An 18,016-nucleotide genomic window follows, 5' to 3' on the forward strand; every position below is an offset into this window, starting at 1 on the left:
ATTTCCAGCCCATCATTAATTCCGTTTATACCCTAGAGTGTAAATCTACATTTATTCAGTTTTTAAATTTATTACGGTAATATTATTGTTTAATATGAAAATGTTAATCTGATTTATGTAGAATGCAGTTTGTACAGTAATATTTTTCTGTCTTTTAGAAGATATGTTATAAGCAGGGCCAGACAGAATCTCCAGACGTTTTTTTGCAATTTCTGCAGAGAATTTTGGTAAAAATCTATGGATTTCTGCGGAATTATTTAGGGAGTATCCAGCGGAGTATCATAACTAAAACCTTAATATATGAAATAAAAAGTAATAAATTATTATTTATGAATGAAAACTGAATAAATTCAGATTTACACATTTACTCAAGTAAATAAATAGAATTAATGATGGGCTAAAAATCTGCGAAAAATCTGCGGAATTCTGCGCCCCCAGATTCCGTGTGGGCTTTCTTTGTTTACCAAATAAAGTGAAAGCAATTAGATTTGCATTTTAAACATTAAATAAAAGTTTAAAAGATATTATTTTTTATTTCACATATTAAGGTTTAGATAAGATACTCCCTTATTCAGCATAAATCCACAGATTTTTACCAAAATTCTCTGCAAAAATAGCAAAAAACGTTTGCATTTACGTGTTGGTGTGTACTACACTGTATAAAGCCATTAATTGACCTTACGTAAATAAGTGAGTAAACCAGCTGCGTTATAATTATTAAGTAAACAAACTGTGTGTACAATTATAAAAATTAAGTTGAGTCAGTAGGTTTACTCACTTTTTTTGAAAGTACAGTCAACTTGTTGCTTTTAAGGCAATGACTATATAAAATTCATTAGTTGGCTCTACTTAAAATGAGTGAGTAAACACGTTGCACGTTGAAATTAGTTATTAAAACTATAAATTTTTTTAAACGTGTTGACAAAATCTCCCTGTTATTGAGGGGAAAAAAATAAACAGGGGGGTGAATAATTCTGACTTTAAACGTATATATAGGCAGTACACGGAAAACTATTGCATGAATGCAAACTTTTATTCGATTTTATACGCGATTAGTTGTGATTAATCATTTAACAGCACTAAAATGCAGCTTAGAGCACTTTAAGAGCTGTGATGTGGATGTGCGGTGTCATTAATTTACCCATCTACATTAAACCACAGACATGGTGCTCTCAGGGTTGACTCTGACAGATCGGGAGCTCTTCCTCAGGTCCTGCAGCTGTTTGGCCGGTTTCCCGACTCCCTCCTCGAACCTCCTCTCCACGACAGGAAGCACTGTTTCATGCAGGAACGAGGCGTTCTGCAAAATAAAAGCCTTTTTCTCAGCCTCCTGCTCGCAGCGCAGACTGTAGTCCACATGCTGCACCGCCACCAGAATGATCTCCCGCAGGCTCTCCAGGAACACCATGTGCAGCTCTGGGAAGTACAGTTTAAGGCCTTCCTCTAGAAAGGCCATCATCTGCTTGCTGAAGGCCACGATGGTGTAGCTCAGGTTGACCCAGCAGTCTTCTCCAGTGTACTGCTCGAAACTACCGATCCCGCAGCTTCGCATTTCCTCCTTGAGCTTGGCCAGCGCTTCGGGAGTCATGAGGTTCATCCTCCTCCACATCTCCTCAGAGTTACGGTGTCTGGTGGCTTCGATGATGATGTCCTTCTGGCTTTGGAGAGCCGCCCTGATGTCCTTCACTAGTAGCGATTGCAGAATGAAGGTAAGATCCAAACCGATCTCGCTTAGCTGCTTGCAGTGTTCGCTAGCGAACTTCACGCATTCTGCAGCAGTAGATAAGCTCTCCTTGCTGTCGAACACCTGCTTGCTGAAGGCGTCCACGAACATCTTCATCACCGAGCGAGACCAGACCACAAATGCGGAGTAGCAGCCGGTGTCGCCGGCGAAATCAGTTTCGAACTCTCTTGCAGTTTCGAGGAGGCTCGTGAAGAAGATGTTGCAGAGCTTCTGGATGTACAGCAAGGTGGCGCCTTCGATGCGAAGCTGGCGGATGGCGGTCTGCACAGCAGCTGCTCGGTTCTTCAGAAAGAGCTCACAGGCTTTCGTCGACTGTCCTAAGCGAACCAGCTGGGAAACAGCTCTTCTTGTAGCTTTGGGTCCTCCACGGAGAGAGCGATCAGGCGAGAGCTCAAACACCAGAACCTCCGTTAGCTGTCGGACACGCTCGTCCACCTTCCCCCTGAGCTCCTTCACCCGTGGGCTCACCGGCTGCTCCTTTAGATATTCGTTTAGCTTGTCTAGAAGATCAACAGCTCCTTCAAAGTCTCTCTGAGCAATGCAAACATCGAGGTCTTCAGGAAGCTCCTGGATCCATTCAGGACTCAAATCCACATGTTCCTCCGAATCCAGAGGCTCATCTTCATCGAATGGGTTCGTGGAGACCTCCTGACGGACTGGAGATGTTGGCACCTCCTCTTCCTTCTTATGCTTGTCTTTCGCCACTTTGTTTTTCTTGGTCTCCTCCAGAATCTCCAGCCACTCTTTCTTGATTTTGCTGTTCTCCGCTTTGAAGATGCGACTATCGGGGAACATGAGGATTTTGAACATGTCCTTCATCGGAGGGTTGTCCTTCACGTTTACCACAGCGAAGCTTTCTAGGTCATACAATGCATTATATTTGTATTTAACCGCTCCGCGCCTGTTGGCCAGCCAGGTCGCGATGAGCAAGCAGTCGTTCATTAGAAACGCGTGGACTTTTTGGATCTGCGACATGTTATCAGCATCATACTCCAGGAGGTCTCCATTATACACCAGATATCTGCCCGGGGTTTCCATGATGTTCTTGCAGCCCTCCACTTTCTCCAAAAGAGTGGTCAGGGTCCTTTGTTTGACCTCTTCGGTCTCCTTTGGGAAGGCGGCGAGCATTTCTTTGGCCGCTTCATCTTTATCTGTGGACAACAGAGACTGTGTGATGCTCTCCATGATGCTCTTCTGCTCGGTCAGGATGTGACTCAGCTGGTACATCTCGCTTTCCAGGTAGGAAATCTCCTTAGCCGTCTCAATAAACTGCCTGTAGTTTTTGTACACGTTTTTCTTCAGGTTTTGAGCGGTTTCGTCGGCGAGTGTTTGTATTTTTTGACGGTGTTCTTGTAAATCTCGGTCTCCGTCCGACTGCTGCGAGAGCTGCTTCACGTAGGACTGAGGGTCGAAATTGGGGGATTCCAGCAACTTACGCAAACGATTGCCGGTGTCTGCCATTTTGGAGACGTCACGGCTTAAGTAGATGTATGAAAGAAGCACAAAAATGAGGATTATTGTTTGATAATCAGGCTGTCATTGCAGTACAGCTGCAAAGCAGATCGCTTCCTCAAACGGAAACTAGCGACACCCTCCCTGTGACGTTACATCACGTGAAGAGCACGCATTTCAAAATAAATAGCTACATAATAAAAGCTCCGTGTTGTCTGGGGTTGTAGATATGAGGGGAAACAGTTGTGGGAAGATTTTTATTTATTTATTTTTTATTTATTTATTTATTTTGTTGCATTATAACACAATTACAATAAGGCAAAATTCGAATAACAACTATCATCTGCATTTATAGAACAGAGCACACATAATAAAGTCAATAAAATAGTAATACAAAAAGATACAAACACAACTAAAAGAAAGAAAGAAAGAAAAAAGAGAAAGAAAGAAAGAAAGAAAGAAAGAAAGTAACATTTACACCAAGTACACTTCTATTATTATTTTTTTTTCAATAAACTAAACAATCTTGTTCCACATTTTGATTGCATCAACTTTAAAGATTCACAGTATAGCCAAAATTACTTTTGTAAAACTAAAAATAGAAATAAAATTTTCCCAAAATTACAATATTGTTCAATACAAATTGAGTATTAACATCTTTCCCTAATAAACCAAAGAAAATTTCATTTATAGAAAATTGAGACGACAACTTGAGAGAAATCTTTTATCACTCGAATGAATCAGGCCAAAACGTTCTGCTATATAAACATTAAAAAAAAAAGTGCAGTCAATTCAATGTCAGCCTCACAGAATGCACAATTGTTGTGATCAAAATTAAATCTATGTCTAAGAAGCTCTGAAGATGGGTACATTAATTTAAAAATGATATAAAATGTAAAAAAAAAATTATTTCTTAAGCTTTGGGAGGTATTGGGAAGGAAAGAAACATTGTTCCTAATTTGATAATAGAGCTCTTGGAAAAAAGAAAAGACACATGATTTCTTTTAGCTTGTATTGGAAATTTATCTTGGGTTAATATTGAACTTATTATTTTATTAGGTATTTCACCCAGAATAAAATCTTGTCCATTAATCAACAAATACAGCAGATGAAGTGTGTAATTTATAATCACATTATTACTAACCATCGTTAGAAATGAGACATATTACAAATGAGACATATTGTACAGCTTGTTACATAATTGTTACAAAGGATAAGAAAAAAAAAAAAATATATATATATATATATATATATATATATATATATATATATATATATATATATATATATATATATATATATATATATATATATATATATATATGTATATTCATACACACACACACACACACACATAACATAAACATATGCGTAAAACACATGCTGGATAAGTTGCCGGTTCATTCAACTATGGCGACTCCAAATTAATAAAGGAACTAAGCCAAAAAAAAAATTAATAAATGAATAAATTCGCTTTCAACTCGATGCTATTCGTGTAAGTTTCCCATTCTTCATTCTTAAAAAATCTAATCATGATTTCTGCGATTTATTGTTGTTTGTGCAGCCCTACCAACTCCGTGCAACTATTTTGATCGGTCACCATTTTATGTAAAAAGAAACTTCGGTTGTTATGTAAAATTATTTCTTTCATATTGCATGTCATAAAATATCTTAACCCCAAAAATAGCGTTTTTCATGTAAATAATTTTAACATTATTCTATTGATCATTACTATAACATTATTTAAAGCAGAAACTGAAATACATTTCCCAGCGCACCTCACACTCCGTGACTTTACAATTGGCCAGCAGCTTTGTTGCTTGGTGGGTCTCTAGCGGGCAGTGTTGACAGACTTCTTTCAAAAATATAGGACGTTGACATCTTTAGCTCCACACTAATGAAAACACTTGATTTTATTGGATTTTATACGAAACCCCTTTAGTCTTTTACAAATTAGTTTTGTTAGTCGCGATTAATAGTGTAAAAAGTGGCGTTTTTCTGCTGGTTGATGTTGTTTTGCTGAACTGTTGTTACTTAAGCAGACCGAAGAAGATGATGGAGGATGAAGACTTTTTACTCGCTCTTCGTTTACAAGAGCAGTTTGACCAAGAGACACCGGCTGCTGGATGGCCCGATGAGGACTGTCCGTCCAGTAAGAGGCGCAGGGTTGACCCCTCCGGTGTTTTGGACGTGATTCCCTTCACTCAGCCCCGAGCTGAGAGACCGCTGTCCATCGTGGACGAGTCCTGGGAGACCCTGGACCCAAACCCCGACGTGAGAGCCATGTTCCTTCAGTTCAATGACAAGTTCTTCTGGGGGAAACTCAGCGGTGTGGAGGTGAAGTGGAGTCCACGGATGACGCTGTAAGAGGGTCCCACATCTCACAGATTTATGATTGACACCAAAAGATAGACAGACAGACAGACAGTTGGATAGGTAAACAAAAATAAATATAAGGACAGACAGATGCAAATATGTAGACAGAAATAGACTGACAGCTTAGTCAGTGGATAGACAAGCAAAGATAGATAGATAGATAGATAGATAGATAGATAGATAGATAGATAGATAGATAGATAGATAGATAGATAGATAGATAGATAGACTTAGCTGATAGATAGATAGATAGATAGATAGATAGATAGATAGATAGATAGATAGATAGATAGATAGATAGATAGATAGATAGACTTAGCTGATAGATAGATAGATAGATAGATAGATAGATAGATAGATAGATAGATAGATAGATAGATAGGTTGAGACTTAGCTTATTAGCAGATAAACAGATAAACAGATAGATAGATAGATAGATAGATAGATAGATAGTAAAAATACAGAACACTCAGCAAACAAACATGGCTGATAAGAGCCTTTCTGTATATATTTTCAAAAAACAAAATATGATTAAAGTTTTTAGACACAGTTGCTACACAAAATATCACAATATTCAATGTACAGCTGTGATACTGCAAAATGGCAAATATATGTGCGAGAGACGGAAGTCCAGCATTTGGATGAGGTTTTTAAATCCCTCTTCGATCACTGCATTAAAAGTCAAAGTGTCTTTACAAACCGATACGAGTATGAGTATTTTAATTTGTGTACTCGCCGATACCGAGTACCGATCCGATACTTCATTGATTTGGTTTTATTGAAGTTTATTTGCTAGCTTATAAATAAAGTGAGTGCTAGCTTGTTTAGCTGTGATTAGTACGCAAGGGTCATATTTCATATTCAGTTTAGTAGCCGATTGATTGGTTAATGTATTTTATAAACGGATTGTTTTTAAGAACGAAGCTATTAATATATAATACATTAGGCTAATTAAGACATTGAGGTCAGGTAGGACAACAAATCACATCCATGCAGTGAATTACTGTTGAGTGGTATCGGTGCATGGTATCGGCCTTTCATGTCCGATACAAGTACGAGTATTTTAACCAAGTATCGACCCGATACTCGTATCGGTATCGGTGCTTCCCTAGACGTAAGTTATGTTAGTTATCTCCTGGTGCCTTTGTGATGTTTTTTTATATGGTGTAACAGCCGCATAACAACTGAAATTGTACTTTGCTGTTGCTAGCTACTAGATTGATTGTCACTGGCAATATTTTAGTTGACTTTTTAGCATGACAATCCTCATTTAGCTGCCTGTGGAGCTTTTTTAGGTGCTGGTTGTTGTATTTTCCTGTGTTGTGGCAACAATTCTGCCACAGCTAATACAATTTACCTGTTTTTGTTCTATGATTGTGACTTCGAAACCAAAATAATCCCATATTACCAACGTGCTGTTTTTCTCATTATTAATTCATCTATTAATGCTTCTGAAGCAGCAAATGGCATCATTTTTCCTGTTTGTTTGTTTGTTATTGTCGACGCTCCGCATAGTTTGGTCGAACAATTCTGATTGGGCAGAACGAAAGTGTGCACACTCAATTGGCTAGTAAGACTGTCACACACAGACGGCCGTCATGCATTTGCTCTGGGTGGCGGAAATTAAATAATATTTCATATCACTGCCTCTTGCGATTAGCTAACCACAACGTTTTAAATCACGATTGCGATTTAATTTTGAATAATCACACAGACCTATTATACAGACAAATAAACAGAAGGATGGATAGACTGGCACATGTTTTATTATTACTCTCTCAATGTTTCTCTTCCTCAGATGTGCTGGTGTTTGCTCTTATGAGGGAAGAGGAGGTCTGTGCTCTATTCGACTCAGTGAACCACTCCTGAAGCTCAGACCCCGCAAAGATCTTGTTCAGGTTGGTTAAATATGCCTCTCTTTTCATATCAAATGTGGCACGGTGGCTCAGTGGTCATCACTGTCGCCTCACAGCAAGAAGGTCACTGGTTCAAGTCCTGGCTTGGTCATTTCTGTGTTAAGTTTTCCCTGTGTTGGCAAGGGTTTACTGCGGGAACTCCGGTCCCACACAGTCAGGGCCGGCGTGTCCATAGAGGCGACCTAGGCGGCCGCCTAGGGCGGCAGTAGAGTGGGCGGCGTCCGCGACACCTCCCTTACCACCCGCATCCTAAGTTATGTCCGCGACACCTCCCTCACCACCCGCGTCCTCAGATATATTCGCGCATAGACGACAGAATAGAGAGGGAGGCGTCAGCGACACCTCCATCAGAACCCGCGTGTCAGGCGGCAAAATTGAGGTCCGCGACACCCGCGCGTCCTCAGTTATATCCGCACATTGGGCGGCAGAATAGAGAGCGCAGTGTCCGCGACACCTCCTTCCCTCCCTACCTCCCTCCCTCAGCACCCGCGCGTCCTCAGTTATATCCGCGCATAGTGCGACGGAAAAGAGGTCCGCGACACCTCACTTCATTTTCATAACCGGTCACTTTCGTTTTCACATTGGGGTTGAGGGCAGCGTGATCGTCCTCTGCCTAGAGCGGCAGTTCAGCTTGCTCCGGCCCTGCACACAGTCTGAAGACATGCACTAAAATGTTTTGAATGAGAAGCTATAATGTAGCCGTGGCGGGATGAATTTTGGCGTGGTGCCCCGCCATGGAACAATGAATGTCCGCTGAAAACAACCATGATGTGACCACATACACAGCCACACACATTGTCATGAGCTCGTCTGAGCTCCAGTGAGCAGTGCATGTCAGACAGTTTATCAAGGATGTACCGCTGGATCGCGCCTCATTATAGTTGTTAAACATGATATTCAGACATCCCACGTCTCCCGGAAGTTCCGGGAGCCTCCCGCAAATGCATAGAGACTCCCAGATGCCCGCAAATGAGTGATAATCTCCTGGAAATCGCGCGTCTCCCTCCCGGTCCTCAAATAAGTCGCACACCCTTCTCACCCCTCACCACCGGATCCCTCCTCGCTCTTCAGACCCCCCATCGCCCTTTTTCACATACATCGTATCCGCCTATGACGACAATACCATCGTCCATCGCGATGTTTCACATTAGACATCGTACGATGCCAAATTGGTCGACATCGCCCAACCCTAATGCTGAAACCATATATTGTGCAGCCCTATACACAGGGACACAGGGAGCCACCTAATATAATGGCAGGGGAACTACTGCTGTAACGTTCAAATAAAATAATAACATGTTCTACATCTGTTCACCCAAAACCCAAAACATTGTCACCTTTTACTCCTCAAGATGTTTTAAAGCTACATTTGTTTCTATATTGTTGTTGTTCTGTCCCATTTATATTGAGCTTTTTAATTCCTACCAGATGAAATGCCCTACCGCTGCATAAAACATATGCTGGAATAGTTTGCGATTCATTGCGCTGTGGTGACCCCTGATAAATAAGGGACTAAGCCGCAGGAAATTGAATGAAATGCCCTAAATGATCATAATCAGTTGACAACTTTTCGTAATTTTTCTTTCTACAGACTCTTCTTCATGAGATGATCCACGCTCTACTTTTTGTGACTCAAAACAACAGAGATCGAGATGGACACGGCCCAGAGTTCTGCAAACACATGAACAGAATCAACCAAGCAAGTGGCACCAACATCACGGTAAGACCCCCTCACATATACTAATGTGCCACAAACAGGACGTTAATATCACCAACCATTGCCATTTTATTAAGGTGTATCCATGTAAATGGTCTACCCTGTATTATATTATGGAGTTATATTTATAACATTACGTTGTGGTAACCCTCTGGCAGTGTGTCTGGATAAGTTTTATGAGGGATTTATGAAAGTTTCAAAATAAAAGTCACTATCCAAGTGACACGTAGGGAATGTAATTGAATAAATCGTCCTGGAAAATTATAGATTCTACAGGGTGTCCACGTGGTCTTAAAATGTCTTAAATTTCAAAAAGAAAATTTTAGGTCTTAAAAAGTCTTAAATTGACTGAAATATTGTCTTAATTATTTTAAATGAGTCTTAATTTTACTTCTTTTTATGTTAAGTTATCCAATCGATCCAAACAATAAATCTTTATAAAACTTTTAGCAAAATTCTATGTATAACTTATATTTTAATAAGTTCTTCACAATAAGTGTATTGTGCATACATTTTTTTTAATAGTTTAAAAAACATTGTTATGTTGAAAAAATGAGAATGTAAACAACTAGGCTCTGCTTGTTTTGACTTATTATTTAAAATATGTGGCTAAGAAATAATAAATTAATGTTGTTTTTGATGCAGCGAGTTTTTTTTTTTTGCTGGGCCATTAAATAATCCTTAGCGTTTAGCCTTATATAAGTCTAAAATTTCATTCTTGATGGTCTTAAAAAGGTCTTAAAAAGTTTTAACTTTGTGAAACATGCAGAAACCCTGTTTACAGTAGCAATGGGCAAGCATTTCCCTTCAACATGTCCATCATTGCCCTTCAGCATTTCCCATTAGAGTTTGCCATGATAAGATTAGCTCAGCCAAAAATTAAATTTAACTCATGGTTTACTCACACTTAAGACATCTTGTTGGAATGTATATGCCTTTAATAATATATAAAAAATCCAATTAGATTTATTAAAAAAAATAACTTGTCCTTGTCAAGCTTTAAACAGGGGTCTTAAAAAGTCTTAAAATCTCTTAAATTTTAAAAACAAAATTTTAGACCTTAAAAAGTCTTAAATTGACTGAAATATTGTATTGTTGGTCTTAAACTATTTTAAATAGGTCCTAATTTTCCTTTTTTATGTAAAGTTATCAATAGATTAAAACAAAACATCTCAAAATTTTTAGAAAAACTCTATAACCTAAATTTTAACATACATTTAGTTTTTTTTTTAAGTTGTTTTTAGCTATATTGAAATTTTTTTTTTAATTGTAAACAACTAGGGTCCGCTTGTTTTGACTGATTATTTCAAATATGTGGTTGAGAAATAAGTAATTAGAGTTTTTTTTGTAAGTAAAAATATATTTTTTTGCTGGGCCGTTAAAAAAAATCCTTAGCGTTTAGCCCTATACAAGTCTGAAATTTCATTCTTGATGGTCTTAAAAAGTCTTAAATTTAACTTTGTGAAACCTGCAGAAACCCTGTTCTAAATGTCGGTTTCGATTAATCTTTGATTAATCGCCCAGCCCTAAATACAATCTTGAAATGTTTTGTGTTACATCTGTTTTCACAGATATATCATTCCTTTCATGATGAGGTTGACGTGTACAGGCAGCACTGGTGGCGCTGTAACGGACCCTGTCAGAATCGCAGACCGTTCTTCGGATATGTAAAGCGTGCGATGAACAGACCTCCCTCGGCCCGGGACCCCTGGTGGGCTGATCACCAAAGGAGCTGCGGTGGAACGTACACCAAAATCAAAGAGCCAGAGAATTATGGGAAAACAGGCAAAAGTGATAAACAGAGAGACAAGACGCCTGCCATTGAGATGCCGAAGAAGTCAAAGCCTCCCAGCAGCACAACAAGTCAGTGGATTTACTTAATATCCACATTTTATTCACGTATAAATGTACTTTTAACTGTTCATTTAGAATGAATGTGCAGTAAATCGACTGTTTATATTAAAAAGTTTAATAAAAATGTATATTTAATAGCATATTAATACCTGCTTGTCGTAGAATTTTTGGAAATAGGCTCATTTTACAACTTTTCTAGAAATAAACAATTCAGTTTTACCTTTTGTGAATCCATTCAGCCAATTTTTGGCAGGAGGACTTTTAGCTTAGCTTAGCATAGATCATTGAATCGGATTAGACCATTAGCATCCCACTCAAACTAAATTCAAAAAAGGGTTTTGATATTATTTCTATTTGAGACTTGACTCCTCTGTAGTTAGCTTGTGTACTGTGTGCTCACATCAGACACGGCTTGCGCGAATAAATCGGGGCTATTCACACGTAAATAGACACGTGAACATTTATAATTACTCGTGTAATTCATGCCTCAAATTCACTATATTTGTTAAATTCACTTCACAACAGACGTGGATTCACTACTGATTGGTTAACGTGTCACAAATGTCTTCTATAGTCCAGATTTTCCAACTCGAGAGTTAAACACACATGATGCTTAATTCGTATCATTCGCACAAATCGCCGCAGGATGTCTATTCGCGTCTTTGCATTGACATAACATGTAAATCAACTGCGCTTGACGGTTCATCTGCGTCTGGTGTGAACGTGCCATTAGACCAACAGAAAATAAAATGTTTTAATTTTATATGTCGGTAAGGCTGGGAACTATACTTATAATTTGGCGTAATAGTCAAGGAACTTTGCTGCCGTACCATGGTTGCAGCAGCCTAGAACACTGATACTTTTTATTTTCCATTGGTCTCAGTACACAATGTCACTATAGAATAGTCAAGCTTTCAATATGAAAATTATCAAAGCTCTTTTTTGACATTTCTGAGTGGGATGCTAACGGTCTAATCCGATTCCATGGTTTATGCTAAGCTAAGCTAAAAGTGCTCCTATCAGACCCAGTCATCAACTAAATGGATTGAAAATGGTAAAACCCCTCTGTTTAACTTTAGGGAACTTATAAAATTAGTCTGTTTCCCCAAAAAGTGTTTCTTTAAAGTGTTAAAGAGATAGTAGACCCAAAAATAAAAAAAATTGCAGTAAAAATAAACACATGAAATGCACCTAAATCATTACCCATGCCTCCAGATGATTGGAAAAGCCGAAGAACACCATATTATTATATTTACTGAATCAAAATCTTGTCTACAAGCATTGAAATAGTTTAAACTGGAACATTCTGTGATTACTGACATTTTGATTCAAGTGAATGAACTACAGGGAAACTTTTATAATATATTTTTCTGCTGGATCCCTGAACATGTTGTTGGCATTCTTGTAAACCAACAAGGAAAGTTGCCAAAACTGCTCATGTAGGAGGAATTAAGGTGTGCAAAATATCAACTTCAGACTTGAAACCACAAATTAAATTCAATTCTATTTTTTTAAGGTCATCGGAATGGGATCAATGCGCAAATAATACACTTTTCTTTTAAAATGAATCCAGCCCTTAGTAGCAAGAAAATCAAATTATTCTTGTAACTCAAGACTTGAAGTTATTTATACAAGATGTCATATTAGACACACTAGACTCACTCATGGATATTTACTTAAAGTGGAAGTTGCTCTGAAATGTCAGCATTGTAATATCATCCTAAAGGTCAAACACACACACGTATACAATACCCTTTTTTAAAGGGAGTATTGACCCAAAAATGAAAATCCTGTCATCATTTACACATCCTTCAGTTGTTCCAAACCTGTTTGAGTTTCTTTTTTCTGTTAAACACAAAAGATGTTTTGAAGAAAGCTGGAATTTTGTAACCATTGACATTCATAGTATTTGTTTTTTCTACTGCGTAGGTCGATGGTTACAATTTTTTTTAACTTTCTTCAAAATAGGGTGTTCAACAGAATAAAAAAGGGTTTGGAAGCACTTAAGGGTGAGTAAATAGTAAGAACATTTTAATTTTTGGGTGAACTATGCCTTTAATGTTACGAGACGGTATTATTTTATGTGGAAAGACTTATATTAAATGTGAATCCTTCACATTTAAAGTAAAGTAAATCTTAAAAGGCTACTTTTCAGTTTTATTTTGTATATTAATTATTGTTAATGATGTCTTTTTATTGTTATGGAAATGTTTTGCCATCAAATAGCTTAGATTAGTTACGTTTCTATCCAAAGATGCGGATTAGACTAAAATATCGCACAGACCAGGGGTCACCAATCTCGGTCCTGGAGGGCCGGTGTCCCTGCAGGGTTTAGCTCCAACTTGCCTCAACACACCTGCCTGGATGTTTCAAGTATACCTAGTAAGACCTGGATTAGCTTGTTCAGGTGTGTTTGATTAGGGTTTGGAGCTAAAATCTGCAAGACCCCGGCCCTCCAGGAACAAGTTTGGTGACCCCTGGCACAGACATTTGTGAATAAAGCAGTGTTTCCGTGAGTCAAAGAGAGTTGTCACTTCTTGATAAACTGGCGCCACCTATCAAAATAAAAGCCAATGCGGGCCTTTTTCTTATATAGTAAGTTACTTGCGCTTCAGTAGACGAAACACAGTAAACATGTAGTTACTTTAGGAAGCATTAGACACTCTTTGGAAGCGCAGATGCTCAAACCAGTTCTGAGGTAATAATATTGAAACACTTTGAAGTTAGACTTTGGCTGAGGGATTTTAGAAAGACCAAAACAACATTTCAGATGTTTTACAATCCATTAATGTCAGTGATTAATTTGTAAATGATTTCCAGAACAAAACCAGGAATTAAAAGATCGATGTGCACCACACAATTTCAGTTTTCCCGGAACATGATGCCAATAAACGGTGATAGCGCAAAAAAAAAAAAAAAACGATCTTAGTACACAATGTAACTATTAAAAAAAATCAGTCATTCAATAGAAAAATTATCAAAGCTCTTCTTTAAAATTTTTGAGCTAGATGCTAATGGTCTAATCTGATTCAACGATTTATGCTAAGCTAAGCTAAAAAGTGCTCATGCCAAACTGAGAGATTGGCTAAATGGATTAAAAATTGATAAAACTCTACTGTTTAACTCTAGAAAACTTATAAAATTAGCCTGTTTTAAAGAAAAACTTTTTCATTAAAGTCTTAAAGAGATAGTAGACAAAAATAACAATTTGAGGGAACAAAAGAGTACAAAATTGTCACTTCTTGATAAACTGGTACCAGCTATCAAAATAGAAGCCAATGCAGACTTTTTTCTTATATAGTAAGTTACTTGCGCTTCAGAAGACGAAACACAGTAAACATGTAGTTACTTTAGGAAGCATAAGACACTCTTTGGAAGTGCAGATGCTCAAACCACTTCTGGAGATAATAATATTGAAACACTTTGAAGTTAGACCTTTTCTGAGAAAATTGGCACTTGTGTGACTTCGGTAAATCAAATAGAATAGCTTGAAAACACTGACATATGCATTTCTGAGTATTTCTAAAGTATTGTAAAATACTTGTTCACCCAAAAAACCCAGAAGCAGTTTCCGTATTTTAATTTCCGTAAGATTTTTTATGGCAAGTTTGACATTTCCATGGAATTGCTCTTATCTAACTCAGTTGTGAGCATTCATTTATGTGTATTTTCGAAATGTATGTGCATCTTAGCATTTCCATCAAACATCTTTTTTACGATATTCTAAAATGCACATACAAATAGGTGAATAGGAACTCTAAACTCTCTCTCAACCTTAAATAACACAGTTATATGTGTACTGTGTTGCAGGTTCTGGCTCTCAAGACATCAGGAATATCATTCCCTTCAGTGGCAGAGGGTTTGTTCTTGGAGGAAATGCACAAATACCCACAAACAAGCAGATTCAAAGTCCACCAGAACCTCTGCATTCTCCTCCGGATTCTCCGCTTCTTCCGAGACTGCAGCTCAATGAGGACAACCTCAAGAGGCTCAGCTCAGGTACGTCGAATATTCCGCGTAAAAGGTCTGTTGGCAACACCAACGCCTTTATCAACGTCAATGGCTCGCCTGTGAGAATTTCCAATGGCAATGGCTCAGGAGGCAAGCAGAGGTCAGTTCGAGATCTCTTCCAAGCAATAGTTCTCAAATCTCCAGAGAGAGGAACCAGCGCTGTTGGATCTTCCAAGTCTTCCACAGATGCCTCGACAGCAGACCATAGATCTAATAGTGCCTTGGATGCAAAACCTTCTGGGAAGACAAGCCTGATCACTGACCATCTCTCATACACCATCTCCGGGCCAAAGACACTTTCAGCAGAGTCGAATATCTCCAAATATTTTGGAGGCAGTGCTAAAACAGACGTCCAAGATTCAAAGTTGAAAACCTTTGGAAGCCCCCAAATGTCTGCAATTGGAACGCCGGGATACGTTTCTAAGGCCTTCGGAAGCAACCAAAGACCAGATTCTACAAGCTCAGGAATTCGAAACACGGGAAGTCCCCAAAGGTCGCATGCTTCGGCTACTTCGGGGTCCAGTTTCAAGAACTTCGGAGGTCCTGCAAAGCCTGAATCCAATTTTCCAAGCCCCAGAAACATTGGCAGCCCTCGGACATCAGGGACAACACCTTCAGGAGCCAAGAAAAGATCATGGGAAGAGCATAACTCAGAGCGTGTCTTTGATTACTTCCAGAGGACAGTTGGAGAGTCGGCCACGTCCACAGTCAAGAAACGAGAGGAGGTCAGAAGCGAAGCTCCGCCTCCGGTCAGGGATCAGCAGGCAAACAATCCTCCAGCCCAAATCACAGTCCACTGCCCTGTGTGCCACATCAGACTACCCGAGTCCACAATTAATGACCATTTAGATTCCTGTCTTTTATAAGTACACTCCGTTTTAGAAGATAGAAGTGTTGCTCTGATATCAAATTGTTCAAAATCTCAGGGATAACCTGAAATGGAGGCATAAAGTATTCTTTTATGTAATGATAGCGAGAAATTTCAAAGGATTTGTAGGATCACCATCATGTGGTTCCAATCCCCTGAGACCTTTGCTTATCTTCAGAACACAAATTAAGATGTTTCAGATGAAATCCATAGGCGGAAATGGTCTCAAGACGTTTAAAGTCTAGAAAAGGAGCCAAAAACATCGTCAAAACATTCAGGGGATCCACTGTAATCATACAAACCTCCAAGTACAAAAAACCCTGCATAAATATGACTTTGTTCGCCATTCTTCACAGCCGACAAAGTTGTTTTTATAGTGTTTTGGTGCACACAATTGTTCAAGAAGCTTCATATAATCACAGCTGAAGTCACATTGAAGGTTTTGGCTCTTCTTTTGGAAGTTCTTAGATCATCTTGTGACCACTGCTGTCAATGGAGTTTGAGAGAGCTCCAGGATTTCTTCTAAAATATCTTCATTTGTATTCTGAAGATGAACGAGGGTCTCATTTTGGTCAATTTTACGGACATGAGGGTATGTAATTCATAACAGAATTTTACATCTTTGATTGAACCCTTTAATTGCACAAACAAGGTAAGTCTCGGATCTTAACGTAATTTTAGAAGTCATCACCAGCCCAAAACCCCCCACATTTACTCTTAGACTAATTGCACTCACTGAGCTATTCTACCTCATTTTTTGTAAACAGAAGTGTTTGCATCATGGGAAGAATGTTAGGTGTGTCAGCGCTGATTGCTGGCAGGGTTGTAGGTGAGCGAGTGGTTGAAAGCGGCGTCGCTTGCCCTTGTTGATGTCCGCGCTTCACGCTGAGTCAGCAGCAGGGAATTTCACACGCATTGACTGTCCAGCTGTGGGATTTAGATGCGCTTGTGTTTCTGCCGGATCAGGCTTTGCAAGGTGGCTTTCGACTCGAGTCATCAATAACAGCTCGTCACATGATCAAGGGGGCGGGGCTTGCGCCTTAGAGCAATGCTCACAAATAACCCCACCCTGATGTGAATATGGGGCGTGTGCACTCCTGATGTAATAACAGACATGATATATTGTTATTATATGACGTATTGTCGTGTTTCAAATCCAACCTTAGAAGGAAACAATAGTTGATGACGAGGGCATGGCGCTCGTGTTACTGGTAGAGCACGCAGATGTTATTTTCTTGGCGTGGTTTACTTAAAGGCTCAAGTGCACAACATTGATTCAGTGCAGTGGTTTGTTCGGTGTTTGATTTGCTCGAGGCATCGATGATGTCATTTGTTATGTATGCATGTGGTTCTATCGGTTGGTGATAAAGACAAATTATGCCGTTAATGCATCATTCTCTCTGGCGGGAGTGATTTTTGCACAATTTATTGCCTTATAAATGTTTTTATATTGATTCCTGTTACATTTTAATATTAAATTGAGAAGTGAGGGTGTTAACACCCCCACCACCCACCACCAAAAAAAAAGAAAAATCCCTGATCATTTGATCTCTCAAATCTTTCGCTAGTTCCAAATCTGTTGAACGCAATGGAAGATATTTTGAAGAATGTTGGAAAGCAGCGCTATTGACTTCCGTTGTATTATTATTAGCTTCTATGGAAGTAAATTGTGCTTTCTTACATTCCCAAAAAAAAAATGTGTTCAACAGAAGAAAGAAATTCATAAACTACGTAAATAGTGACGATTTTCATTTCGTTTTAGGGGAGTACTGTCCCTTTAAGTGGTTATAAATCTTATGTATGTTTTAAATGTCACGTTTGTGCCTGTTATGTTTGACTGAAGTTGCCATCGTTAACCATGTTGTTGAAATAAATGTTCAATTGACTATTTAAATATATGCGTGCACTTATTCTAGTAGATTTGGTATATGGGTGTGTGTATGGATGTTTCCCAGAGATGGGTTGCAGCTGGAAGGGCATCCGCTGCTTAAAAAATGTGCTGGATAAGTTGGTGGTTCATTCCGCTGTGGCGACCCTGGATTGATAAAGGGACTAAGCCACAAAGAACATGAATGAAT

At 38.8% G+C, this 18,016-nt stretch overlaps 2 protein-coding genes across 2 annotated transcripts; one reads left to right on the plus strand and one right to left on the minus strand.

Annotated features, from left to right (window-relative positions):
* Nucleotides 1–1,019: 1,019 nt before the first annotated feature.
* On the minus strand, nt 1,020–3,314 carry exoc8 (exocyst complex component 8). The gene is given in 1 exon segment (NM_001110475.1): nt 1,020–3,314. A coding segment is annotated over 1 exon segment (2,055 nt). The 5' UTR covers nt 3,206–3,314; the 3' UTR covers nt 1,020–1,150.
* Nucleotides 3,315–5,024: 1,710 nt separating this feature from the next.
* sprtn (SprT-like N-terminal domain) lies at nt 5,025–17,739 on the plus strand. Its single transcript, NM_001423865.1, is given in 5 exon segments — nt 5,025–5,559; nt 7,371–7,470; nt 9,080–9,208; nt 10,777–11,068; nt 14,870–17,739. Coding segments are annotated over 5 exon segments (1,899 nt in total). The 5' UTR covers nt 5,025–5,248; the 3' UTR covers nt 15,937–17,739.
* The last annotated feature ends 277 nt before the right edge of the window (nt 17,740–18,016 follow it).

Source organism: Danio rerio, chromosome 20 (assembly GCF_049306965.1).
Source record: "Danio rerio strain Tuebingen ecotype United States chromosome 20, GRCz12tu, whole genome shotgun sequence".
NCBI classification, from domain to species: domain Eukaryota; kingdom Metazoa; phylum Chordata; class Actinopteri; order Cypriniformes; family Danionidae; genus Danio; species Danio rerio.